Below are 27927 nucleotides of genomic sequence, written 5' to 3'. Positions count from 1 at the left end.
ATTGTTAGATGATTTGATCAGATCTGATCCAAGAGCATTTGTTGTTGTGAGTCTGTCCCTCACACACCTTGTGCTTCTGAAAGTAAACTGTAAATTATCAGTCAACATGTTGTTGTCAAGGTAACATGAAAGGGGGTAGGTGCTGTTCCATTCATGTTTATAGTATCTGGACCCTCACAGACTCTCACACTCAGTCACTTTACAGCTGACAAAGAGAGAGGGAGTGATGCTGCCTGTCGCTCAGGTGGAGCTGTGACGGAGCTGTGTGTTGATGCTGTGCGTGTGCGTGTGTGTGTGTGTGTGTGTGTGTGTGACAGTAACATCTCGGCAGACGACATGCTCTACACGGAGACGGACCTGGAGGACAGCATGGAGAAGATCGAGACCATCAACTTCCACGAGGTGAAGGAAGTGGCCGGCATCAAGTTCTGGTGTTACCACGCCGGACACGTGCTGGGCGCCGCCATGTTCATGATCGAGATCGCCGGCGTCAAGGTAACGGACGCTCACCGCCACTCACATGACTCAGCTGTTCAACCCTCTGTTGGTGTTTTGTTTTTTGCTTTTTTACTTTATTTTGCAAATAAATCGATGTACAAACCAATAAGGCAAATAGTAAACTTGTAAATATAAATAAATACAAAACATAAGATATAAGAGCATGAAATAAAATAAACAAACATCAAATAAACAAGACAAAGAAAAGAAAGTATGTACAGTAAAGTAAATAAATTAGAAAAATTAAACATTTCAATCAATAATCGATGTGACCAGATCAATAAACTGAGTCTGACAAACAGGAAATCAGAAGTAAGGCTTCTAAAACATGCAGCATCCCTTCAAAATAAAAGCATGGAAATACAAATCCTTTTAAAAAAAGAAACAGTTTTTAACACCGTGTTGTCCTGCACTTTATCGTCATCATGTCTAAATGGAAGCGCATATTGATAAGTAATTTCATCAACTCACAAAAAATATTTCCCAGAATGCACCTCTTCACCTAAACTTCATTATCACATAATATCACATTATGCAAATTATAAACATATGAATCGCAGTGATTCACTCTCTCTGCTGCGACAAAGAACAGATGTTATTATGATTTATTTATCTTAGTTGGAGCAGAAACAGTGAAGATTAAAACGCAGCTGTGTTTTGATTAAAAAGTGATTGATTGAAAATCCTAATCAATAATCACAGACTTCAGGCTCCAGAGTCAATTTCTCTTCATTTGATGAGCAAAATAAACTGTTTAAAGACGTCGCCTCGGGCTTTAAGTTGAAGGATGGTTTTATAATTTTAACATTTTGTTGAATAATCCAATTAATAATAAACAAATGTATACTTTTAGATCATTTTATTCATTTGTATGTTGTGTTAATCCTATATATGCTGGTGTTGATGTATAATTAATTCAAATATCATGACAAGGAGAGTTTGAAGGTGATCCGTGACTAAATCTGAAGTTAATTCCCATCTACTGATTACCTTGTTTTAACCAGTCAACAGGCCTCCTGAGGTGTGTGTATATTAACCTACACCTGAAATACACAGCATCATAAAATATGCATGCACTTAAACTTTTATATGAAATAACAGGGTATCCACGGGGTCTTAAAAAGTCTAAAATTTGAAAATCTAAATTTTAGGCCTTAAAATGTCTTAAATTTGTTGAATTATTGTGTTCAAGTCTTAAATAATTTTAGACAGGTCTTAAATTTTCTTATGCCCACCATGGACGAGCATTTCACTCGCATTTGCCCCTAAAAAAAAATACATGTGTGAACCAGGAAAATCACAAAAAGAAAGAGCACAACCTGCGATTGGTCAAAAACTACAAATCCCACAATTCTCTGGCCTCAACAATAACAGTAGTTAGTGTAAGTAAGGGAGAGTGGAGCTGTCGGTGAAAAGAGGAAACAACGCCACGTCTGGTCCTGTTCTATGTTGTTCGTTCACACCGTCACCGTTTATTCGTTACGTCCGCGGTGTAAAAGGCCGTGACGCAAAGACGCGATTAGGCGCGAGACGCGATTAGGCGCGCGACGCGGTAGACGCGACTTTTTTTTTTTGCGACGCAATACACCCGATTTGTTTTGTGCGACGGGACCTTCGCGTCTTCGTCTATTTCATCGTGTTTGGTGGGAAGACCCACAAGGGGCTTCCCACCAAACACGAGGAACGCTTTTTTTTTCGCTCGAGTTGTGACGCGCGACCAAACGCGAGATACGCGGTTTGACGCTCTTTTTGACTCGTGTCACAAAAAAATTCACGAGCCCGCCAACAACTTTTTTTTTTTTTCAAAGCAGGTTCAACTGGACTTAGTTATTTGTCTAGGAAGACGTTTCACCTCTCATCCAAGAGGCTTCATCAGTTCATGTAGCATCTGACCAGGCTGGGACTGGTCCAACTAACTGGTCTGGAGACTCAGTAGAAGTCCAGTTGCTTTCGATTTAACCTCCTTTGAAATACTATGACCTGGACAAATGAGAATATGCACAGGCCTACAACAACATTTCTGCTCTCATCGACCATGGTTGAGGTCACAACGCTGCTCTGTAGCTGCTCTGGAAGTCCGAGACACTGAGGCCAAACGCCGCCGTCGCTTCTGATCCATGTCGGCGAGTTCCGGGCTGATGAGCTACAGAGACTTTAGAGTCAAAGGAGCAGTGCGTCGCTGTGTCGGACTGTTTGGATTTAATGAAGAAGCTGCACAGAGTCAGGTGAGCAGAAGCTGCCCCCCCCCCCCCCCCCCCCTCACCGTGGAGCCGCTGCTGTCTCACAGCCGCCACCGACCCCTAGAATAAAACACCACCGACCCCTAGCGTGACGCACAGTATACTGTTATGAGACACATTATGCATCCCAACTGTCTTTTTTTTTAGAGGATTTTTTTTTTTAACCAAGAATGCGAAAAATCATGATCCAGGGGCCAAAATTCGAAACAAATATATTTTTAATCATAATTCTCATTATTCTCCTGATGTCGGTTTAATGTAAACAGATTGAGCTGATACGCGAGAGTAATGTGACAGCGGGGCAGTGCTGCAGCTGCTGTGCTGTGATGGACCTGATCAGACTGGTGGTGGTCCACAGTCAATCAGTCCCAGATCCTCCACCGTCAGCAGATCCCCCGAAAGCCCCCGCAAATAATACATCGACAAGAAGTTAAGTGGCAAGTTGCACCTTTTCGTCGGCTTATTATTTGCGGATTTTTTTTTTTATAGCCTATATAACGTCACTGCAACATGCGGCTCTCAGTGCTTGTCGGTGTTGTGTCTATAAATTGTGAAATAACTTTTCCTCAATAGAAATATGAGACGTGGTCGATAGGTTTCATTCATCCATGTTTTGGCAGACAATACAAATAACCAATGATAATGAGATTTCCACCGCGTCGAACCAATCATGTGGCTGGAATAGAGCCAGTCAACAGTAACATGTGCATTTGTTTGGGTTGCTGCAGATGTGCACATCAGCTGACACCGCCAGAGAGAGACACATAACAGCCGCTTCAAGGAGACTAGCGGACTTTTTTTTTTTTTTAATAGCCTCTTCATTCATCTTGGGCGGGGGGCGGTGCGCCGTCTTATAATGTTACAGAAAACCCTGCATTATGTTTTTTACAACTCGTGTTCCTACACTATAGAGACAACTTGCTGTTGGCTCTATATTTCAAGAAACTTGTTTTCTGTTTAAAAGGCACAATTCACCCATCTTTTAACCGGGTAGTTACGTCTCCAGTCTGTCGAGCGGGCGAGCGCACAGCTGATGTGCTTCCATGACAACAGACGCACGGATTCAGTGTGGACAGAGAGCGTCAGATGTGACGCGATTGTCGGACGCTCGTTCGCGTCGCATCCAGTTAGGACACGGTGTGAGCAGCCACATCCACTGCGCTCTGGATCAGCTGATCGGTGCTCAGGTGACGTTAGATCTTCACTTTTTTAAACTCATACAAAGTGCAGCCAAACAGCAGGCTGAAGAGAGAGGACCAGCAGCAGCAGCAGCAGCTCTGACAGCTCCTCTGTGGCGCTGCAGACAGGCTGCAGGTGAGCTGGCCTGAGAGCAGAGTGCCGTCTCTTTTTTTTTTTTTTTTTTTAGCAGCCTTTGTTACAGATAGGCTACATGTCCATGTGCATGTGCATGAGAACTGATTTTGAATCGAAGAGACACCCAAATATTCACATCCTTCAGTCCAGGCTTTTGAAAAGAGAGTAGCCTATAAAATCAGCTTCATGTAGCAGTTTACTTTAAAATGGTTCGAATATATTGCTGCTGAATAAATCTGAAACATGTGATGTGCATTTTTTTGGGGGAATATGGCTTCTGATATAATAGTCTGTAGACATCATCATCATTCAACGTTTTCACATGGTCTGGTGTTAATAAAGCAAACTAAAAATCGCAAAAAGAAAATCAAGAATCGGTTGAATCGAAAATCGATTTTGAATCGAATCGTGACCCTAAAAGTCGGAATCGAATCGTGAGCCACCCAAAGATTCACATCCCTAGTACAGAGACCTGCCACAGTGTCATGGTGCATTAATATAAACTTCAACCTCAGAGCTGTCAGTCCTCAGACTGTCCTGACTGTCCCTGAACATCACACAGGGATGCAAACAGCGCGCCGAAAAGCGAAACTCGCTTTTTTCATGACCAATTGACCCTTCGCCAACTCCTCCCACAAACGGCTATTGTCCAATCCTACGTTAGCAACCGTAACTATAGGCCTGGCAAGCTTTCCGCAGTGAGTCATTACGTTTGCTTTTGTGGACACATTTTGAGACTAGGACGAAAAACATTTGTTTGTAGAGAAGGATGTTGTTGCTGCTGCTGCTACTACGGCGGCGGCGGCGGCGGCAGAAGCAATATAGAGATGTTCAGATATGAGCGGACTTTTTTTTTCGACTTGAGCAAGTGTAGATATGGGGAAAACCATATGTTCACCTCCGAAATGACAGCTGTACTTTTAGGGCTTTTACCTGGGCTTTTAGGGCTTTTACCTGGGCTTTTAGGGCTTTTACCTGGGCTTTTAGGGCTTTTACCTGGGCTTTTAGGCGAGGGATCCTCCAGGCAGGGACTGCTTTCACTGACTGATACAGCGGTGGGAGAAAACAAAACAGCAGCGAAAACTGTATGTGGTTCACAATCGCCCAAAAACTTAGAGTTTGACAACGTTTCATGACCAGTGAGATGACCTAAGTCTTGGTGGGTTGATAGACGGTAAAATGACCGGTCCTTACTGCTGCTCTGTACATTGTCCAGTCGTGTCGTTGAACAGATGTTTTATCCTCCTGCGCGAGTCACGTCACTGAAAACTATGAATGATCTTTGTGATTTCTTCTCTCTATTATCTCAGAACAGTTTATCCAGAAATTTGCTGATATTTCCTTTGAAATCGATACCAAATACTGCCAGGAGCATGGCTGGGAGTGAAAGCTTGCCCGGCGTAGCAACAGTAACCAAGGGGGCGGGGCTTACGCGAAGGGTCAATTAGGTGACTTGTGTGAATCGTTCAGATCCGAAGAGTTTTTGTTTTGGGGGGGGGGTCTCAGCGTCTCAGCTGGGGTCAGTAAAATGTTTTTCTAACAGGCTGACAGTGACAATCACGTGAGGCGAACTCATTCATGGTCTCTGATTATACTGATAACAGCCGACCTCCAATGTAGACGCGCGACATGCACGCACGTTACCCAAAGCGGTGACGCCGTTTTTTCCCCCCGTGCACGTCCGCGGCGCACAGCTCCACGGACGTGCACGGTTCCCTACGTTGCTGTGTCAGGCAGGTGTTTCCATGGAGCTCTGCCCCGTTTCAGAGGTGAAGGAAGCCCTGAGTGGAAAGACGTCGCCTCCGCCATGTAGAATGTGTTCAATTAAAGTGAAACTAACACATTATATAGGCCTATATGTCCATTACACACTGAATGAAACATCCCATGTCTTTATTTCTTCAGTTTATTTTAATAGTAATAATTATGACTAACATTCAGTGAAGACCTAAAAATCAGTATCTCCAAAATTGAAATATTGCAATGGTTTTTATTTTTTTAAAGCATTTTTAATATAGAAATGTTGGCCTTCTGAAAACTGTCCATCTATATGCACTCAATACTTGGTTGGGGTTGAACTACTGGAAATTGACTTTTCTGTGATATTGTTAATGGTGAGCCCCCCCCCCCCCGCCAGACAATACCTCTCTTTTTTGGTCCTGACCCGTTTGCATCCCTGTGTGTGTGTGTGTGTGTGTGTGTGTGTGTAGTTGTTGTACACAGGAGACTTCTCCCGTCAGGAGGACAGACACTTGATGGCGGCGGAGATCCCCAGCGTCAAACCAGACATCCTCATCACCGTGAGTGGAGCCGTTCAACCTGTTCAATCTTTATTTAAACACAGAGCACAGACACTTAACATTGAACCTGTGTGTGTTTGTGTGTGTGTGTGTGTGTGTGTGTGTGTGTTTGTTGTGTGTGTGTGTGTGTGTCAGGAGTCGACCTACGGGACTCACATCCACGAGAAGCGGGAGGAGCGAGAGGCTCGGTTCTGCAACACGGTCCACGACATCGTCAACAGAGAAGGTCGATGTCTGATCCCCGTGTTCGCTCTGGGCCGAGCGCAGGAGCTGCTGCTCATCCTCGGTGAGACCACGGCAACAACGACGCCATGACGACGCACGGCGACCTAAGAGTGGCGCTTTCCCTTCAGCTGAGGGAAAAATGAATTCAGGCTTCAAGTTTTATTTACAAGATTAAACTAAGGGACGTGTTTCTGTCTATGGATCACACAGAAACATTTTCATTCACCATACACACTCGTTAAAGCCCCAGTGTGTAACTTATTTGGCTTTTTAGTAGCAAAAATCAAATATGTCTTTCATAAATACGTATTTCACTGAAGTCGAATCACACCCGCATACAAATGAAAGCTTTCTGGTACCTTAGAATGAGTTGTTACAAGTCGTTACAAACACATAAGTGGGTGACGCACCGAACCGAGGCGGCCATGTTGCATCGTGACCGTAGGTAACCACGGAAACTCAGCAGAGCTGTCGGCTCGGCCTGTTAAAACCATAGATATATAAAGAGTAGATGCCGCATCGAACGCTGGGCCTATTGGCGCTGACGAGCGGTGGGGCCGCCATCTTGGACCGGTCTACCGCTCCACTCAGTGTATCTGTTTGGTAGGTGCAATTGATAGTTTCACTAGTGTCAGTGCATTTAATCAATAACTTACTGAACATGATCCCGCCTATTACACGGCGTACGAGTGAAATAATTCATTTGAAACATAATTTTGACCAAAATACTACTTTTATCGATTTATAAATGTTATAATTTAGCACATCTGCATGTCTGGTCTCCTCTCCGCTGTGTTGCTGAGCCTCCTCCCATTTGTTTTCAACAAAGCCTTTTATAATCAATAACTGGATCGATGGATTATCACATATATGTTACAATGTGTGTAGTCTTATCTGTCATAAACAAGATATTATAGGTTTATAGGGCGTGTTTGTGTCGCGGACTACAGGCTCTGATCTGATCAGCAGGTTTGGTTTTCAGCCAGGATGTGGAAGGAGCCTCTACTCTCTCTGTAAAGGGTTACAAGTCATTTATCTAACATCACTATTAGTCCCAAGCTTTTTACTGAAGGTAAAAATGAAACATAAGGTAAATATCCTGCATAGTTTCTCTGTTCTGTGCTGCGCTGATCAGAGCGGCGTCCCTAGCAACGGTGTGTTACACTTGACAACCATTCATTATACAGAAATAACCATGTATATATGTCTATGGAAATAACAGCCCGTAGAGAGCAGCAATTGATCAGAGAGCAACATTCCTGTAATGAATAAATATATAGAGATAAAAGCTATATGTTAGAGAAAATAAAAATATATATAAACCAGAGAATCAATTCATATCAGGTCAGAGAGAGAGAGGGAGGAGAGAGAATAAATAAATAAATATTCGATTCACAAAATACAACCAATAGTAATGTTCAGTCTTATTTGTGTAAAGTAATCCCCAGAGCCAGCTGTTTTCGATGGTTTTCTGCTGATTAGAACAGAAATAATATGCTGCACAGTGCTCTGCATCCTGTTACTTCTGCTGCTGGACTGAGTAGAACGACCGGTTCAAGATGGCGGCCGCATTTCTCGCGGCGCAGCGTTCGATGCGGCATCTACTCTTTATATATCTATGGTTAAAACTGTCACCACTGTGCAGGGCCGTTGCTAGGAATTCTGGGCCCCCTTAAAGAATACTAAAGTGGGCCCCTCCCCCTAACTTTTCCAGTTTTTTTTCTTAGACTACGTATGTATTATCATTTTTTATTTAGCCTAGTAGCCTACCTTGTTTTGATGCTAATGCAACATTACACTGCAAAAACCCAAGTATCTTACCAAGAATATTTGTCTTATTTCTAGTCAAAATGTAATTTCTAGTCAAAACAAATATCATTATACCTAAAATAAGACTCAGAATATTAAAAGTAGCTTGTTTTTAGACACTTTTTACTTCTTTCAAGCATATTTTCACTTGGAATAAGTAGAAAAAATCTGATAGTGGAACAAGTTTTTCTTCCTTATTACAAGCACAAAAAACTTGCTTTCACTGGCAGATTTTTCTACTTATTTCAAGTGAAAATTAGTTTGAAACAAGTGAAAATTATCTAAAAACAAGTTAATTTTTAGGTTATGAGTCTTATTTTAAGTGGAAAGAGATTAGTTTTGACTAGAAATGAGACATTTGGACAAGAAATAAGACAAATATTCTTGGAAGGATGTTGAGTTTTTACAGTGTACTATGAGTATAGTCAGGGTCTTACACAGAATAAATCAGTCATACAAAGATTAGACTACTGGGGTTTTTTATGGGCCCCACTGGGCGCTGGGCCCCTAGAATTATCATCACCTTTCTCCCCTATACAACGGCCCTGCCACTGTGTAGTGTGAGGAAGGACGGAGGCACTGGTGTTGCATTCAGGTGCAGTCAGGCAGACGGCCGTCGGCAAACCTACCGGATGTCATTTTACTCGACGAGAGAAAGCCGGTAAAACGTGGGTCGGGTAAACAATACGACATCACCATGACAACATATTGTCACGCCTGTATTGTTTTGCCTCGTGCTGGCGGACCACTTGTTTACATAGACGCTTGTTTATCCTGTTACATGCAGCGTCTGTTGTCTGTCTGACGTCAAGAATACGTTCAGATATGCAACCGCACTGCTAGATGGGGGGAATTCCTACATACTATACCTTTAAAGAGGAACTATGCAAGATTTTTACCTTAAAGGGATAGTTCAACATTTTGGCAAATTGGTCCATTGCCATAATCCCTATAGTCATAGCAGTAGGTTCGTTAACTTTATTTGTGTGTGTGTGGACCAGACGAGTACTGGCAGAACCACCCGGAGCTCCACGACATCCCGATCTTCTACGCTTCGTCTCTGGCCAGGAAGTGCATGGCCGTGTACCAGACCTACATCAACGCCATGAACGACAAGATCCGCAAGGCCATCAACATCAACAACCCCTTCGTCTTCAAGCACATCAGCAACCTGAAGGTTTGTTTTGTTTTGTTTTTGTTTTTACTTTTCTGTCCTGTTTTATTGTGTCGTCAGGTTTGTTCTGTCCTTTGTTTTCTGTTTTGTCTGTTTTGGTCAGTGTATTGTCAGTGTATACAGGTAATACTCAGAAAATTAGAATATCGTGAAAAAGTTCATTCATTGAAGCAGTAATTCAGGCAAATGGGGGCCCAACCAAGTACTGAGTACACAAAATGATTATACTTTTCTGATGGCTGACATTTCATTTATTTAAACTAATTTTTCTGTTTATTTCATGTGATATTCAAATTTTTTGAGACTCTGATTTTGGGGTTTTCATAAGCTGTAAGCCATAATAATCAAAATTCTAACAAATAAAAGCTTGAAATATCTTGCAATGCCTGTTATGAGTCTAAATAATATATTTTTAAGTTGAATTACTTAAATGAATGAACTTTTTCACGATATTCTAATTTTCTGAGTATTACCTGTACATTGTGTATGTTTAGGGTTGCAAAGGGGCGGAAAATTTCCAGTTTTTTATTCCAAATTGGAAAATATCCATGGGAATTATGGGAAATTATGGGAATTTATGGGGATTAACTGGAAATCTGGGGTAATTTAAACAAACTGTATCATATCCAAACATAAATGTAAATATTTTGTTTTGTCATAAGCAGACATCCATGCAAAATAACAATACAATTAAAAAACATGACATTTCAACAGATTTATTTGTGAGTAGAACTTTATCAAGTTCTAATTCTTGTATGAACAATCAGCTATTTTACTGAACAACAAAAACATGAATGTTGAGTAAAATATTACTAATTGCTTATTAAGGGCCAACCTTCAATTTTGTAAATTTCGGATTTATTCCCGTTTATTCCCATAGAAAGTTTCCGATATTACCCGATACCCGATATTTTGCAACCCTATGTATGCTATTGCCTGTTTCCATTGTCGTTGTCGTTTGTTTTCTGACGTGTGTGTGTGTGTGTGTGTGTGTGTGTGTGTGTGTGTGTGTGTGTGTGTCAGAGCATGGACCACTTCGACGACATCGGGCCCAGCGTGGTGATGGCGTCGCCCGGCATGATGCAGAGCGGTTTGTCCCGGGAGCTGTTTGAGAGCTGGTGCACGGACAAGAGGAACGGCGTCATCATCGCCGGCTACTGCGTGGAGGGGACGCTCGCCAAGGTGGGAAGGAATCGAACCTGCGACACCTCGGGTCCCTTCTGCAGTTTTTAAAAAAAATTATTATCACAGGAAGTGAAACGTTTCCTCCACTGGTTTTTAGAAATGTCACAGGGTATCCGCGGATCCTTAAAAAGTCTTAAAAAGTCTTAAATTCATGTATCTAAAAATAAGGCCTTAAAAAGTATTAAATTTATCAGAAATTTCTAAGATGGTCTTAAATACAGTAGTCAAGGGTCTTAAATTCATGGATTAAAGTTCTCCGTCGCCACGACGGATTTCCGTCAATGGGAAAAATGAGGGGGGGAAAAAGGCTACACGTGTTTTTGTTGTGGTTTACTAATGCTGCTCTCGGTAATTTCTCCCGCTAATTAGTGAAGGAAAAAAAAGTAATATTGTGGGGGATATTTTTCATTCTATCTGGCAACCCTGGCCTGCCTGCGCGTATGAGCAGAGAACTTCTAATATTGTCAATAGACTGGCTCTGGTATGAGCCCGGTAACGTGACAGTCTTTCTGGAGGCAGTGATACGCCAAATCGCGTTGGGTCTCCTGCCGTCGTTGACGTTGGACCGAGCGGACCTGTTGGTCCGAGTGGCCGCGGTCCGAGCGGACTTGGCGGCGCGCATTCGGTTTCGTTGTTTGTTTGTTTTTTCGTGAATGTCCGCGGCGCACCGCTGCATGGACAACTTATCAGAAAGCAAACATTTCCATATTAAAAATGCTTTTTTAAACTTTTTTCTATACATTTTGTCTACATTTATTCTAATTCATTGAGATGCACCTGTATGCCCTCCTACAGTGGTTTGGTCATTGTTGGTCTGGTACTCATTTCAATACTCTGCTAATTTTTCCATTGTCCTTGAGTAAAAGTTGTGTGAGTGATTTCAGTGTCAGTCGCGTGCAGACTCCTTCCTTTCTTCCTTGGTGCTTTTTCTAGTTTTGTATTGATTATCAGTTTGTTTATTAATAACAGACAATAAGTAAACTTGACTGATTGTCATTGAGGTTGTAGTACAGTGGGATCCCCAACCATTGCTTAGCCTATATTTATAGGATTTTTTTTTTTTTTTTGGTCTTAAATTTCATTCAAGGTGGCATTAAAAAGGTCTTAAAAAGTCTTAAATTTGACTTGCTGAAACCTGCAGATACCCTGTGTCAGGTCTGTGTTCACTTTTGGAGACAAGTTAAGAACAACAGAGAGTGAGAGAGTGAAATAAAACAAACAATCACAGCAATAAATAAAAATAGACAATAACAGCTGTAAAATTAGTTTGTCTGCCCCAAATGCATCTTTCTTTATTCATAACTTCTCCTTTAATCGGTATCTTACAGTTTGGTGATAATAACTGCGATGGCAAGAACAACAACACAAATAACTCTGACTGAGAACAGTGTAATTGCTGAAACAAGATCTTTTACAGTGTGTGTATCTGAATAAAATAAGACTCTTATTTAAATTATATTATTGATCGGCATCGATAGATATTCCCAGTATTGGATCAGTCCGGTCAGTTTTATTGATAATGTTGAGTTTAATGTGGCTGCGTAACAAGAATCTGAATCTGTGACATACGCCTGTGTTAACGACATAGGACCGATCAGAAGAGTGTGTCGTGTTGCGTTCAAGTGCTGCTGGGATTTAACTTTTAATAATATATTTATATTATTTTAAATGATTAAACTTTTCACACAGGTTATTTAATGTACTGTGTGTGTGTGTGTGTGTATGTTGAATTGAATTGAATTGAAATTTGTTTATTTCGGTCATACAACACCAACATCAAAATCGACCATTTTGTGTGAACAGTTTAGCCAAAACATATTATACACAATTGCAACCACACACACACACACAAAAAAAAGAAAATATCATACAGTGACCGAAAAGGGAATAGGCTGAAGCCCAAGGCTTATATTTGCCTATCCTTTACACTCTATGAAATTAAATTACCTAGAATGTCAGCAGTCCACAATAATAAGATGAAAATAATCATTACTGTATTTTATAATTTTTCATTATTTCACATTTCAAGGCTTTCTTAAAACTCAACAAAGAACTACATGTCTTCAACTCATCACTGAGCTTATTCCACATTTTAACTCCTAAGACTGAAACGCATTTGTATTTTATATTAGTTCTCACTTTACACATTTCAAAAATCAATAATCCTCTTAAATTATAGTTTCCTTTTCTTAATTTAAATAACTGAAGGATACAAGCTGGAAGGCTGTTGTTCTTTACTCGAAAAATGATTTCCATTGTCTTTAGGAACACAATATCTGAAAATTTTAATGCATTAGATCTTAAAAATAGTGGGTTGGTAGGTTCACAATAGCACTCTTTGTTTATTATTCTAATAACTCTTTTTTGAAGCTTGATTATAGGGTCTATGTTTGTTTTATAAACATTTCCCCAAACTTCAACGCAGTATGTCAAATATGGAAATATAAGAGAATAATATAAAATATGCAGACATTTCTTATTCAACATGTCCCTTGTTTTATAAAGAATGGCAATGGATTTGGATATTTTTCCCTTGATATATTCTATATGAGGCTTCCAACACAGTTTATGATCAATAATTACTCCCAAAAACTTAGTTTCATATACTCTATCGATTTCCACTTGATTTAATTTTAATTTTACTTCACAATTGGTCCTAGCACCGCTAAACACCATACATTTTGTTTCTTTTCATTTAATGATAACTTATTAATATCAAACCATTTTTTTAGCTGAAACAACTCTACTTCTACTGTCCTCAGCACTTCCTTCAAATCCTCCCCTGAACAATATACATTAGTGTCATTACATACATTAGTGTATGTGTGTAATATGTGTGTGTATGTGTGTTGCAGCACATCATGACGGAGCCTGATGAGATCGCCACCATGTCGGGACAGAAGCTTCCTCTCAAGATGTCGGTCGACTACATCTCCTTCTCCGCTCACACCGACTACCAGCAGACCAGCGAGTTCATCCGGGCGCTCAAACCGCCGCACGTGGTAAAAACATCACACACACACACACACACACACACAGACACACACTATTTAAATCCACACTATTTAATTAAATCCACAAAGCGATGTTCCTGGATCCTTTGGGTTTATTGCGACACACTAACAGGCAAAAACACAGTTTTTTCATGCACTGATCAATTTTGAGATTTTGGGATATTTTTCTCTCAGAAAAGTGGAAAGAAATGGTAGAAAATCCACATTAAGGTTTTTTATTTTACTTCATTTTGTCTCTTTCATCAGTAGATTTCTCCTAAATTCACCAAAAGTTATGTCAGGTATCACTGTAAAGCTCCCTCTCTCTCCTGAACAATTATGTGGATCCAAAAACTGTCGTTTCCTCCGTATCCGCGACCAATCGTAAAAGTGCGATTCACATTAATGATCTATGGAATTTTACAGTACAAATCTTTAAAGGCCGTTTTCTCAAAATGAGTTTTTCCTCAGACTCTTGAGCTAACCTTCCAGTTTGATTCCTGTCTATATTCTGAAGGTTTTTCCAGAGGGGATTGTTGATACATCATCCACAGCCTGATTTATACAACATTTTATTCATAAAAACATGGCGATATTTGAATTTTTAGGGCTGGTGACAGTATTTTCTCATTTACAGAGTGATACAAAGACATATCCAAAATCCCCCCTGTAAAAACTTCTGACTCTAATATGTCAACAAAATAAAACAAGAATTTTGAAAGGTTCTTTATCCATTGTTCAGATTTCGGTTCTGGAAATGTATGCAAATTAGCGCATATTTCATCAGATATTGCCTCATTTACATATTTAAACATAAAACTTGACAAAACTTGTAATACAAAAAATATTTGTCTTAATGTGAGTGATAAACTTGGGAAGTTTCATGGTGATATCTGTTAGTTTAAATTTCTACCCTATTCACCTGTAGTGTCCCACCTTAATGCAGTTGGTTTGTGTGTGTGTTTGTGTCCGTATGTGTGTGTGTGTGTGTGTGTGTGTGTGTGCGTGTGTCCGTATGTGTGTGTCTGTGTGTGTGTGTGTGTGTGTGCGTGTGCAGATCCTGGTGCACGGCGAGCAGAACGAGATGGCCCGGCTGAAGGCGGCTCTGATCCGAGAGTACGAAGACAACGACGAGGTTCACATCGAAGTCCACAACCCGCGAAACACTGAAGCCGTGACGCTGAACTTCAGAGGAGAGAAACTGGCCAAGGTGTGTGTGTGTGTGTGTGTGTGTTGTTGTTGTGTTGTTGTATTGGTGTGGGCCGTGTTGTTAACTCCCAGCATGCTTTGCTCCGCTGTGCTGTGCTGCAGGTGATGGGCGTGCTGGCGGATGAGAAGTGCTCTCAGGGTCAGAGAGTCTCCGGGATCCTGGTGAAGAGAAACTTCAGTTACCACATCCTGACGCCGTCCGACCTCTCCAGTCAGTCTGCGTGTGTGTGTGTGTGTGTGTGTGTGTGAGGTTGTGTGTGTGTGTGTGTGTGTGTGTGTGTGTGTATTGTCAAACACTTATTATAATTGATGAATGTTTAATGTTTTTGATCCGTCATCAAATGTTTCAAGCTGCTTCTGTCACAGAAAGTAAACCTCAACATCTGGACTGATTGGTTGGTTGGTTGGTTGATAGAAAGAAAGAAAGAAAGAAAGAAAGAAAGAAAGAAAGAAAGAAAGAAAGAAAGAAAGAAAGAAAGAAGTAAGGAAGGAAAGAAAGAAAGAGTGAAGGAAAGAAAGAAAGAGTGAAGGAAAGAAAGAAAAAGAGAGAAAGAGGTGGAAAGAAAGACAATAGCTGGGTTTCCATCCAAGTCGTATCGAATTTAAAAGCGGATTTTGTGAAAATGCGCAAAAAGCAAAGCGAATTTATGCCCGTTTCCATTCATTAGTGTTTTGCGATTAGGAGGAGTGCACCGTGAGATTACGTCATAAGAGAGCGTGAATGTATCCAACAGTTGACACTCAGCTGACACTCAACATCATGGACAATTTACGTACTTTCCGGACTATAGACGCACCTGTATAATCCGCACCAGCTACATTTTAAAAGAAAATACATATATAGGCCGCACTTGAATATAAGCTGCAGGTTTTCATGTTGTAACATGAGATATTTACACAGAAAGACAGTAGGAACTGTGACAGTCTGCTCGCTTTTCCGCTGTTTTGGTTATGCTCCTCTCCTCCATGTGCATCTGTTTACATACGAAGCCGGTGAAAAATCAATAAGTTACATAACGATGTTACGGCGTGTGTTTGTGTCGTCTTAACCGTCATAAACAAAAGATTATGGGTTACGGAGCGCGTTTGTGTCGCGGGGTGCAGAGACGAGAGCTGGGAGACCAAAAACTCGCATTTCCTTTATTTGATACGTTGACAAATCCACCCCCTCCAAGCGTATAAACTTTTATGCGCATTTACTGCCTTTATTCGAATTTCTGGCGTTTCCATTCAAGTATTTATGCGCATTTTCACAAAATGCGCATAAGAAAAGGTGGATGGAAACCCAACTAATGAAAGATTGAAAGAAAATGCAAGAAAGGAAGACCAAGAAAATAATAATCAGAAGGAAAGAAACGAAGAAAAAAGAAAGAGGGAAGATAAAGAAAGAGAGAAAGAAAAGAAACAGGAAAAAAGGAAGATCAAGAAAGAAATAATCAAAAGGAAAGAAAATAGAGAGAAAGAAAAGAAACAAAAAGGGCAAAGAAAGAAAAAGATAGTAGGAAGAAAAAAGAAAGAAGAAATACTTAAGAAAAAAAGAGGGAAGGAAATGAAGAAAAAGAGAGAAAGAGGAGGAAAGAAAGACAATGAAAGATTGAAAGAAAACACAAGAAAAATAATCAGAAGGAAAGAAACAAAGAAAAAAGAGAGAAAGAAAAAAAACAAAAAAGGCAAAGAAAGAAAAACATAGTAGGAAGAAAAAAGACGAGCAGAAAGAGAGAAGAAATACTTAGAAATACAGAAGAGAGAGAAGTGACAAAAAAGTAAAGAAAAAGAAAGACAGAGTGAAGAAAAGGATGAAGACAGAAAGAGAAGTAGAGACATGAACGATGGAGTGACTAACAGAGTTCAAGGTCAAGGTCAAGTTTATTTATATAGCACCTTGAACCAAAGTGCTTTACAGTTAAAACAATTTCAATTACAGTTTAAACATCAGATAAAAACACAATAATAAAAGCACAATAAATAAAATAAACATTGGATAAAACATTGGATAAAAGCACAACATACAATAAAACTGTAATGATAAAACAATCGGTCAAGGGTTAAAAGCCCGGGAGAAGAGGTGGGTTTTCAATAGAGATTTAAAATGTACTAAGTTTGGAGCTGTTCTGATTGGGAATGGCAGGCTATTCCAGAGTTTAGGAGCGGCGACTGCAAAAGCTCGATCGCCTCTTGTTTTTAATCTTGACTTTGGTGTGCTGAGGAGGAATTGGTCAGCTGACCGTGATGTTCTGCTTAGAGTGTGGGGAACAAGCAGGTCACTTAAATAAAGGGGAGCCAAGCCATTCATGGCTTTAAAGGTCAACAATAAAATTTTAAAATTTATCCTCTGGCAAACAGGAAGCCAGTGGAGAGACCTCAACACTGGGGTTATATGCTCGGTTTTCCTAGTACTTGTTAAAAGGCGAGCGGCCGCATTTTGGACTAGCTGGAGACGCTGGATAGAGGACTGGTCTAGGCCCACATACAGAGCATTGCAGTAGTCCAGCCGGTTGGTAATAAAAGCATGCACCACTTTTTCTAAGTCGCCCGGGGGAATGTAGGCTTTTATTTTGCTTATTAATCTCAATTGAAAGAAGCTTGAGCTGACCACAGATGAAATTTGTTTTCTAAATTTAAAAGAGTTATCGAGGTGCACTCCAAGACTTTTCACAGAGTTACGTGTATTTGAGGAGATTGGCCCGAGGATGGGTTCATCCCCCAATGACAGCGGGGAGCCAAACACAATGAATTCAGTCTTGCTCTCATTTAGTTTTAAAAAGTTTGATGACAGCCACAACTTGACTTCATTCAGACAATCAAGCAGAGGTTGCAATGCACCTTTGCTTTTAATTTTAACGGGCATGTATATCTGAACATCATCAGCAAAGCAATGGAACGAGACATTATGCTTTTTAAATATAGAACCTAGGGGCAACATATATAATGAAAATAGGGTGGGGCCCAGAACCGAACCCTGGGGGACACCACATACGAGCGGGGCATGTCCAGATGAGTAATCTCCCAGGCGAATTGAAAAAGTCCTGTCCGTCAGGTAGGAGTTGAACCATTTCAGAGCAGAGCCCCTGATCCCAACATAACTCTCCAGGCGGGACAGGAGGATATTGTGGTCGACTGTGTCGAAAGCAGCCGTTAAGTCGAGAAGAACAAGGACTGCCGAGTGACCAGAGTCGACTGCTAAGATCAGGTCATTAAAAATCTTTAAAAGAGCTGTCTCAGTACTATGAAGCTGTTTAAAACCAGATTGAAATTTTTCATGGATACCATGTTGATCTAAAAAATCTTGAAGCTGTGATAAAACAACTTTCTCTAGGACTTTGGACAGAAAGGGCAGTTTGGAAATGGGCCTAAAGTTAGAGAGTACAGTGGGATTGAGATTTTTGTTTTTTAACAGTGGTTCTACAACAGCATGTTTAAAGTGAGCAGGAACACAACCAGATACAAGACACGTATTTATCAATGAGAGGATTGATGTCCCCACTGTGTCGAAAACCTCCTTCAACAGGCGAGAGGGAATGTTATCAGAAGGGCAGTTAGTAGGGCGGAGATGGTGGACAACTTCTTGTAGAGCTGCCAGTGAGATTGGCTCAAAATGATCCAACACTGCTGGGCACATAGATACAATATGAGGGTCAAGATCACTGGAACTGGTCAACAAAGATCTGAGGACAGATATTTTCTCAGCAAAAAATCTTAAAAATCTATCACAGAGGATGGGCGAAGGTGTGACTATGACTGCGTCGCACGGATTGGCCAAAGAATTAAAGGCACTGAACAATACCTGTGGCCTATGACAGTTTTTTGAGATTAATTGAGATTAATTGAGACTCCTCCTCTCCTTCCTCCTCCTCCTCCCTCCTCTTCCTCCCTCCTCCTCCTCCTCTTCCTCCTCCTCCTCCTCTCCTTCCTCCCCCTTCCTCTTCCTCCCTCCTCCTCTCCTCCTCCTCCTCCTCCCTCCTCCTCCCCCTCTCTTCCTCCTCCTCCTCCTCCTCCTCCTCCTCCCCCTTCCTCCTCCTCCTCTTCCTCCTCTTCCTCTCCTCCTCCTCCTCCTCCCTCCTCAGACTACACCGACCTCGCCATGGGAACGGTGAAACAGACTCAGGCGATCCCGTTCACTGGACCGATCTCTCTGCTCGTCACGCAGCTGCGCAGCCTCGCGGGTGAGTTGGCTCCGCCCCCTTCGTCCTCTAACTCCTCCTCCTCCTCTTCCTCCTCTTCCTCTTCCTCCTTCCTCCTCCTCCTCCCTCCTCTTCCTCCCTCCTCCTCCTCCTCTTCCTCCTCCTCCTCCTCTCCTTCCTCCCCCTTCCTCTTCCTCCCTCCTCCTCTCCTCCTCCTCCTCCTCCCTCCTCCTCCCCCTCTCTTCCTCCTCCTCCTCTCCTCCTCCTCCTCCTCCTCCTCCTCCTCTTCCTCCTCCTCCTCCTCCTCCTCCTCCTCTCCTCCTCCTCCTCCTCTTCCTCCTCCTCCTCCTCCTCCTCCTCCTCCTCCTCCTCAGACTACACCGACCTCGCCATGGGAACGGTGAAACAGACTCAGGCGATCCCGTTCACTGGACCGATCTCGCTGCTCGTCACGCAGCTGCGCAGCCTCGCGGGTGAGTTGGCTCCGCCCCCTTCGTCCTCTAACTCCTCCTCCTCCTCTTCCTCCTCCTCCTCCTCCCTCCTCCTCCCCCTCTCTTCCTCCTCCTCCTCCTCCTCCTCTTCCTCCCTCCTCCTCCTCCTCTTCCTCCTCCTCCTCCTCTCCTTCCTCCCCCTTCCTCTTCCTCCCTCCTCCTCTCCTCCTCCTCCTCCTCCCTCCTCCTCCCCCTCTCTTCCTCCTCCTCCTCCTCCTCCTCCTCCTCCTCCTCCTCTCCTCCTCCTCCTCCTCCTCCTCCTCCCCCTTCCTCCTCCTCCTCCTCCTCCTCCTCTCTTCTTCCTCCTCCTCCTCCTCTTCCTCCTCTTCCTCCTCCTCCTCTTCCTCCTCCTCCTCCTCCTCCTCAGACTACACCGACCTCGCCATGGGAACGGTGAAACAGACTCAGGCGATCCCGTTCACTGGACCGATCTCTCTGCTCGTCACGCAGCTGCGCAGCCTCGCGGGTGAGTTGGCTCCGCCCCCTTCGTCCTCTAACTCCTCCTCCTCCTCTTCCTCCTCTTCCTCTTCCTCCTTCCTCCTCCTCCTCCTCCTCCTCCTCCTCCTCCTGCAGTAGCATAGATATACAGTATATATACTGACTAGATGCCGCGTTCTGCTTCTCAGCGTACGTCAACACGGCCGCCATCTTGGTCCGGGGTTCTGACCATAGACATAATATACGTCTGACCAGCAGTCAGACCGGTCAGACCCTTGTAGAACTAAGTTCAGTGTGTTTATGCATGTGGGTGTGTGTCTGAGTATGTAAGTTGAAGAGTTCCAGTCCTTGAACTCGCGTGTTCGTTTGATGAAGTACGCAGGAGACGTTCAGTTACAACATTTTAGATATTTATTTATAAAAGAATCAACTAGGAAAAGAGATTGTGTACAGAGCTCCGGACCAGACTAAGTTTCCCTGACCAACATGCCGCAGCAGCATCAGTTCACGAAGTCTGATGCTGTCTACTGTCCCTGTCCGGTTTTATAGTTACTGATTACACAAATGCAAGATATGATGTAATTGATGTAATGTGCATCCTCATTGGCTGGAGTCCGTACGCCATGACCTCGTGTCTGACCCCAATCTCATGCTTGGTGCTGATTAGGGATGGGAATCGAAAACCGGTTCCTCTTCGGAACCGGTTCCAACTTGGATCAATTCCTGGAATCGTGTGCGTGTCTGCTTTAACGATTCCCTTATCGATTCCGTTTGGTTCAGAAACTCGCGCATTAATTGATTAATGACGTTACGTAACGTTCCGTTAAAATCAATCTTCATTATAAATGAGGGTGCTTAGTGTTTATATCCACGTGTCACCGTTTGTTCTCCCAAAATAAAGTTAGTGGCGTGTCTGCGTGGAGCGGAGCTGCTGACAGATGCAGCTGACAGTGACGTTTCTTCATCACTAACCTGTGAGCCAGAGCCTCCCTCCGGTCCTCCCTCCCTCACGTCGTGAGGACAGGTCAACGTCTCCTGAACAGGCTACATGTCTATGCTTTCTGTTTTTCTCTCTTCATTTCCAACCACCTCGTTTCAGGTTTTGCTCGTAGCCAGGTGAAACGGTAGCTGCGCCCTGTGTCTTTTCTCTTGCGCGCTCTCTCTCTTTCGCTCGCTCACTCGCTCCGCATAAAAACGAACGTTATGAAAACAATAACTAGTGAGAAGATACAGATGCATAAAAACTATGTAATGGAAACATTGTTAAATTCCTCCTGTGAGCACAGCTGCCCCACAGCCACAGTGGTCTAGTGTTAACCTGTCCAGGCAGGTCGGTCCTGTCAACTTTTTTAATGTCAGAGCCATTAATGCAGTGTTTTCAACCTTGGGGTTGGGACCCCATGTGGGGTCGCCTGGAATTCAAATGGGATCGCCTTAAATGTCTAGTAATTGATTAAAAATAAATAAATAAATAAATAAACTAATTATTTTTCACAATCTTAAACAACTATATTCTTGATAATTATAGATTATTGTGATGTTATATATCAAAGTGCCCATAAATCAGACCTTGCCTCACTCAACATAGCCTATAACAGACTCTGTAGATTTGTCCTTGGATGTCCTTTTCTTACTCATCACTGCACAATGTACACTAGACTCAACTGGCCAACATTGAACATGAGAAGACACATGCACTGGTTACAGCTGATATACAAATGTATTTATTTTAATTACCCATCCTATCTACAGCAGTATCTTATACCATATACAACAAGTTATCATATCAGACATTCATCGCAGCCCTTTTTTTCTGTTCCCAATGTCATTAAATCATTTGGTAGAAGAGCTTTTATGTTTAAAGCACCTGCAGATTGGAACAACCTTCCTGCTAATATCAGATCCAGTTCCTCTCTTGGTATTTTCAAGCATGCTTTGTCTTCTCATCTCATGGTGACCTGTTCCTGTTCTCACTGAAGACGCATTTCTGATTTGTTGATCTGTTACTTATCATTATATACTGTCTTTTTAGTCCCAGTGTTGACCTTTGTGGCCCTACTATGGTTGTTTTGTTTTGTCCCAATGTAGTTACAATAACTGTGGTTTGTCCTTGTTTGTACTATTGTTCTTGTCTTTTGGTTTGCTTGTTTTGTTTGTTTATTTGTCTGTTTGTTTTTCTATATTGTTGAGAACATGTTTGTCTGTTGAATCTATGTTTGTCTATATGTTTGGACCCCCTCGAAAACGAGATGATACATCTCAAGGGGTTTTATCCAAATAAACAAATTTCAATATATTCACTTTCTTGAATAAATCAAGATAAAATAAAATGCAGCATATACAAATATCTGAGCTTGCTCATCTTGAATGAGGGTCACCAGAAATTTGTGATGTCAAAAGGGGTCATGAGCCAAAAAAGGTTGGGAACCACTGCATTAATGCAAACAAACCCATTTCTCTTTTATTCCCTCACCCAATGAGAATCGATAAGAGAATCGATAAGGAATCGAATCGATAAGCAATATCGATAATGGAATCGGAATCGCTAAATTCTTATCAATACCCATCCCTAGTGCTGATCAGCTGTTGATAGCTCCTATTAAACAAGGGACAAGAGAAAGAGAAAAGGACAAGACACGCAACCCCCTGCATTTGTCAGCCTTCCCCTGTGTCAGCTGACTATCACAGTTACACTAGGTACGAAGACCAGATATCCCAATTGTTTATCAAACAACCAGTACACTCAGTCCCTGTGTGTAACTGCTACTTCCCCTGTCATGTGTAGGCTATGTCATTCTCTGGGCTGTAAGAGCAAAACACAGTAATTACACCAATTATAGAAAAGTTGATTACATGCTTCATTATTAAACTGATTGTCACGAGCTTATCATATGTCTAAGGCAAATGTCAATATCCCAAACATTATAGCAATATACGATTTTGGGGTAAATATCACAACAAAGTGTATGTTTAATACATAAAAAAAAAATTATAAAGATTTTTTGTTGTTGTTGTATCATAAACATATGTCTGACATTTATAATAAACCAAACGGCTTGAAAATCGGTTGAATATTTGGTGAGTTATGGCGATTTTAATGGTTGATAGACGTCTGCCTCTGTTGACTAGTGCAGTAAGTAGACACGGCTTCCCCCTGACCAAGATGGCCGCCGCGTTGACGCATTCCACTCAATAGAGTTGCCTAGGAACGCGGCATCTAGTCAGTATATATATATATATCTATGCTGCAGTAGAAGCTGTAACTTCCTGTTTCCTCTGTGTGTGTGTGTGTGTGTGTGTGTGTGTGTGTGTGTGTGTGTGTGTGTGTGTGTGTGTGTGTGTGTGTGTGTGTGTGTGTGTGTGTGTGTGTGTGTGTGTGTGTGTGTGTGTGTGTGTGTGTGTGTGTGTGTGTGTGTGTTTCAGGCGACGTGGAGCAGGTCGAGGGGACGGAGAAAATCACGGTGAAGATCTTTAAGAGCATCACGCTGGTTCACGAGGCCGGGATGGTCGTACTGGAGGTCGGACACTCGAACGCAACACGACACTTTTTACACTCATCATCCACCACATGTCGCCTGAAGTGGCTAAAACTGACCTGTTTATCAAAACTTTATTAACTCTGAGCACACGAACACGTCCGTTTTTATTTAAACCAGTTTAGAAACATTAAATATACAGTTTATGACATGGTTATGTAGCTGCAGTCAGGTTTTATTAAAGCTCAGTATTTGTTCTACATGTTTATTTCAAACTATTTTGTATATTTTATCATTTTATTTATGTTTTTAGACACAGATCTCACTCAGACCTGGTTACAGATACATTATTAACCAGTTATTACATGTTAATACATTCATTATACAGATACTATATACAATAATTATGACAATTTTTTATTTTTATCACACTTTTTCAAACACTTCAAAAATCTCAACACCAATAAACTCAAAGAGAAAAATGTAAAAACAACAGACAATTGAAGTAAAAAAACTCTATGAACTAATTGATGCAGCAATATAAATCAATAATGATAATAATGAAAATGTTCTCGTCTCAGTGGGTCGCCAACCCGCTCAACGACATGTACGCAGACGCCGTCACCACGGTGATCCTGGAGGTCCAGTCCAACCCCACCGCCCAGAAATGTCAGTGAACGCATCACGAGGGAATTTATTTTAATTTCACTGATGAACAGAAACTTTACAGACATTTGTTTGTTTGTTTTTTTTGTTTGTTTGTTTCAGTCCACGAGGGCAGGAAGGAAACGTTCGACATGGAGCTGTTCGTCGAGCGACTGGAGCTGATGCTGCAGTGAGTCTGAACACCTGTAGCTACACCTCGAAAATGTTTTAATGGTTAAAATATCTGACAAAACTGTAGAATCTGACACTTTTTAAGTTAAAATTAAACCTAATTGATCCAAATATAAGAGAATAAAACTTTTAAATGAAGGTAAAGATTAAAGATTTTCTGTTTTCACCTGGTAAAATGTTTTTTTTCTGTTTCAGCGACATGTTCGGGGACGACTGCGTGAATTTCAAAGACAGTAAAAGCCTGAGTGTGACGGTGGACGGAGTCACGGCGTGCATCGACCCAGAGACCAGAGTGAGTCCAGCGTCTGACATCTATTCTATACACGAACATTAAAGGGATAGTTCAATATTTTGGCAAATTCGCCTACAGTATAGGGGTTGTCACGATACCAGAATTTCAGTAGTCGATACCTCAATACCTGTGAATTTCCACGATTCTCGATACTAATTCGATACCACGATTAAAAAAACAAAAACAAAACAGAACCCATGTACTTTTAAATTCACTACTTTATTGAAAACTGTTTCAACATCTTTTTGCACAGAATTTAATAGGGCTGCTCCCAAATAGTCGACCAAGCACTGGTCGACTAGAGCACTGGAAAAGAGAGTAACGACACCACCATTGACTCCCGTGGTAAGGGTTTTGCGCCCCGAGTGGCAGGATATGGGTCTTGCAAAAGCGCCCAGAAAACTCATTCACTCCAATGTATGTGTGTTGCCTATGTGTTAATATTTATCTGTAAAGGGTCCTCAATGATGCTATTAACGTGGGTGATCTATAAATGTCCTTAAATTATTGAAAATACCACACTTGCTCATTCACCAACAATGCAGTTGTCAGTTCTTGGGCGCTTTTGCAACACCCATATTCCGCCATCAGGAGGCGCTTCCATTGGACCAATGCGTGTCGTTACTCTCTTTTCCAGTGCTCTATGGTTGACCAAAAAAATCATTAGCCAACCAAAATTTCAATGGTCGATTGTTCGCAGGAAAAAAAACAAACATTTGGAGCCGTGTCTTGTTAAAATAATCAAAATCAATATGACTGAACTGTATATGAAAGGCTATAGGGCTTTTAATTTGAATGGCCAGATACAGGAAGTCGTGACATGATTAGTCGACTAATGACGACTATTGGTCGACCAAGGGAATTATGGTGATAGGAGAATTTGCCAAAATGTTGAACTATCCCTTTAACGTCTGGTTCATCATAATGGTATTTACAGGGTTCCTACGCAAGTATGGAAAGTATGGGAAAGTATGGAATTTGATTTTATACATTTCCAGGTCTGGAAAAGTATGGAAAATGGAAATTATTGTATGGAAATGATCTGGCTTAATACTTAATACTTATCTGGGTTTGGTCTTATTATATCTGAAGTTATCTGGGTTAATTATTTTTGTATGTGCTACCTATAGCTACAATCTCCTGGAAATAATTTGGTAACATAATGGCATAGGGGAGAGTGGGGTAATTTGTGCCAAAGGGCCTGGGTTAAGTTGTGCCAGTGGCAGTGCTGTCTGTGTATAGGAGAAACATGGCAGTGGGCACGGATTTGCTTGAAACTTAACATGTGTGATGAGGGACCGCCCCTGAACACACCTGCCCAGTCTGGTTGTGCTCGTAGTCTGGTGGATGAACAAAACATGGCGTTTCTTTGTGCCACAGCCCCCAGCCTGCCTCAGGCCTCCACGACTACATGGGGACAAGCGAGGGCCCGATCATCGCCGCTTCTGGCTTTAATTTTGTATTGAATGTCTTGCTTTTATATAGCATTAACATTTGTGAGATTAAAATTATCTGTTTTACTTCAATTATCAATGGCACAATTTACCCCAGTGTATTCTCTCCAATGGCACAACTTACCCCGCACCGGGGGCAAGTTGTGCCAGATTTTTTTTTTTTTTTCTAAAGCTATATTTCTGAAACAGTTGATTTAAGATTCAAAGTGATTGTTCCCAGGGATGCACAACATCCTAAACTATATGTACATTTATAAAACGGAAAGGTGAAATCCCGCAATCTGATTGGTTGTTAACCGTGGTATATTGAGCATATACCACGGCTACTATTCTAAAACCTTATCACAGCGTAGGCTATCACTCCGCGTCAGGCACGTATGACTGGTATGAATGGAAGTTGTTGTCATGTATCCATGACAACGGACTGTTGCAGTCCGTAGCCAAACACAGCTGATGTTTTTACGATGTTAAAAAACGGACTAAAGTAGTTGAATTCACATGTTTGAGGTGAACTTTCACCTGCGGGGACGGTTAACAACGGTAGAGTGGACTGAGCAGTGACATTAACCTGAAAAAAAGCGGAGGAAAAGACGAGATGCAGAGCTAATTTGGAGCTAACGTCTGGAGAGGTGGGACTATTTTTTTCACAGTGAGGCTATTTTATTGGATAATATATTTCTGGTTGAATAAAACTACATGAAATTGATTGCGTATCCCTCTTTTATATTGCCTTTATTTGTAACCGTTTTATAAAAGCAATATATCACTCCAGGCCGTGGTAGGTATATGCTCTACTCTAAGGGGGTTGTCGTCCCTCCGCTTCGCGTCGGGCCGAACAACGCCCCTTAGCCGTGGTATAATGAGCATATACCACGGCCTGGAGTGATATATTGCTTAAATATTAGTTGGGGGCATTATTATAATCCCCTTGCTTTAAAGGCAATTTAAGTAAAAATTGGCACTACTTACCCCGCTCTCCCCTACACATTCAGAATAATGAAAACAAATGATTAATTGCATGATTTGTTTATATAATGCACAACTATTTACTCAAATATCACAAATTATTTGAATTTTTTTACCGAGAAGTCTGGAAATTAGGGTCTGGAAAAAGTATGGAATTTGGAAATTTCAAATGTGTAGGAACCCTGGGTATAAATCAATACTCAATAATCAGCTGATAACACCATGATGACCTCTGACCTCTGACCTCTGACCTCTGACCCTCAGGCCGTGACCTGCGCGGACGACGACTCTCTGAGGGAGATGGTCGAAGTGGCCGTCCACCGTCTCTACGACGCCCTAAGCCCCGCCTTCACGCCACGCCCCCTCTGTGATGTCATCAGCAGCAGCAGCAGCGCGTTGCCGTCGGTGATGTAGCGGTGGACGATGAACTGACGTTTCTCTGTCACACTCTCTTCAGTCCTCGTAGTATCGATCGATCACCAATAATCGGTCGATAACGGACCGATGCAGATGTTCGTTCGTTCATTTCTTTGACTCGAGGACTTTTGAGTTTTTCCAGCTTCTTCGTTGGAAACTTGGTTCCAAAGGAATCGGCTTCAGGAGACGGACCACCAATACCTTTATTGATTGATTGTTTTTGTACTTGATTTGTCTATAAAACAAAAGTTTGAGTTCTTCACAAGGAAAATAAACATTTGTCCAGAGAGAGAGAGAGAGAGAGAGGGTCACTGAGTTTCTGTCCTCGAAGATAAAAAAGTGAGTTAGATTTAATGTGAGTGAAACAACAATGACATCATCAATACTGCAGATAATTTATCAATCATCTTGTTTTCTATGAAACAAAATTAAGGTTAAAATCATCAAAAATGTTCGTATTGTTAAATAAAAGCAGAAAATTGTTGCAT

The 27927-nt window shown here is 41.7% G+C and overlaps 1 protein-coding gene across 1 annotated transcript; it reads left to right on the top strand.

Moving 5' to 3' along the window:
* Positions 1-106: 106 nt before the first annotated feature.
* LOC146960368 (cleavage and polyadenylation specificity factor subunit 3-like) lies at positions 107-27458 on the top strand. The gene is made up of 15 exons (XM_085772433.1): positions 107-120; positions 318-495; positions 6263-6352; positions 6488-6638; positions 9388-9563; positions 10584-10742; positions 13601-13747; positions 14796-14948; positions 15050-15158; positions 19012-19110; positions 23421-23515; positions 24055-24142; positions 24242-24308; positions 24506-24602; positions 27287-27458. The coding sequence occupies exons 1-15, from the start codon at positions 107-109 to the stop codon at positions 27434-27436; spliced, it is 1773 nt and encodes a 590-aa protein (XP_085628559.1). The 3' UTR covers positions 27437-27458.
* The last annotated feature ends 469 nt before the right edge of the window (positions 27459-27927 follow it).

Source organism: Trachurus japonicus, unplaced genomic scaffold (assembly GCF_045865225.1).
Source record: "Trachurus japonicus isolate A0001 unplaced genomic scaffold, Traja_1.0 AP030458.1".
Taxonomy (NCBI): Eukaryota; Metazoa; Chordata; class Actinopteri; order Carangiformes; family Carangidae; genus Trachurus; species Trachurus japonicus.
The sequence above is the reverse complement of the archived record's forward strand: the minus strand, read 5'-3'. Positions and strand labels throughout refer to the sequence as shown.

Bases quoted from the DNA above. Each gene is read 5' to 3' on its own strand.
- LOC146960368 (XM_085772433.1), top strand. The intron at 10,743-13,600 runs GTGGGAAGGAAT...TGTGTGTTGCAG, and splicing joins TGGAGGGGACGCTCGCCAAG to CACATCATGACGGAGCCTGA. The intron at 13,748-14,795 runs GTAAAAACATCA...GTGCGTGTGCAG, and splicing joins CGCTCAAACCGCCGCACGTG to ATCCTGGTGCACGGCGAGCA.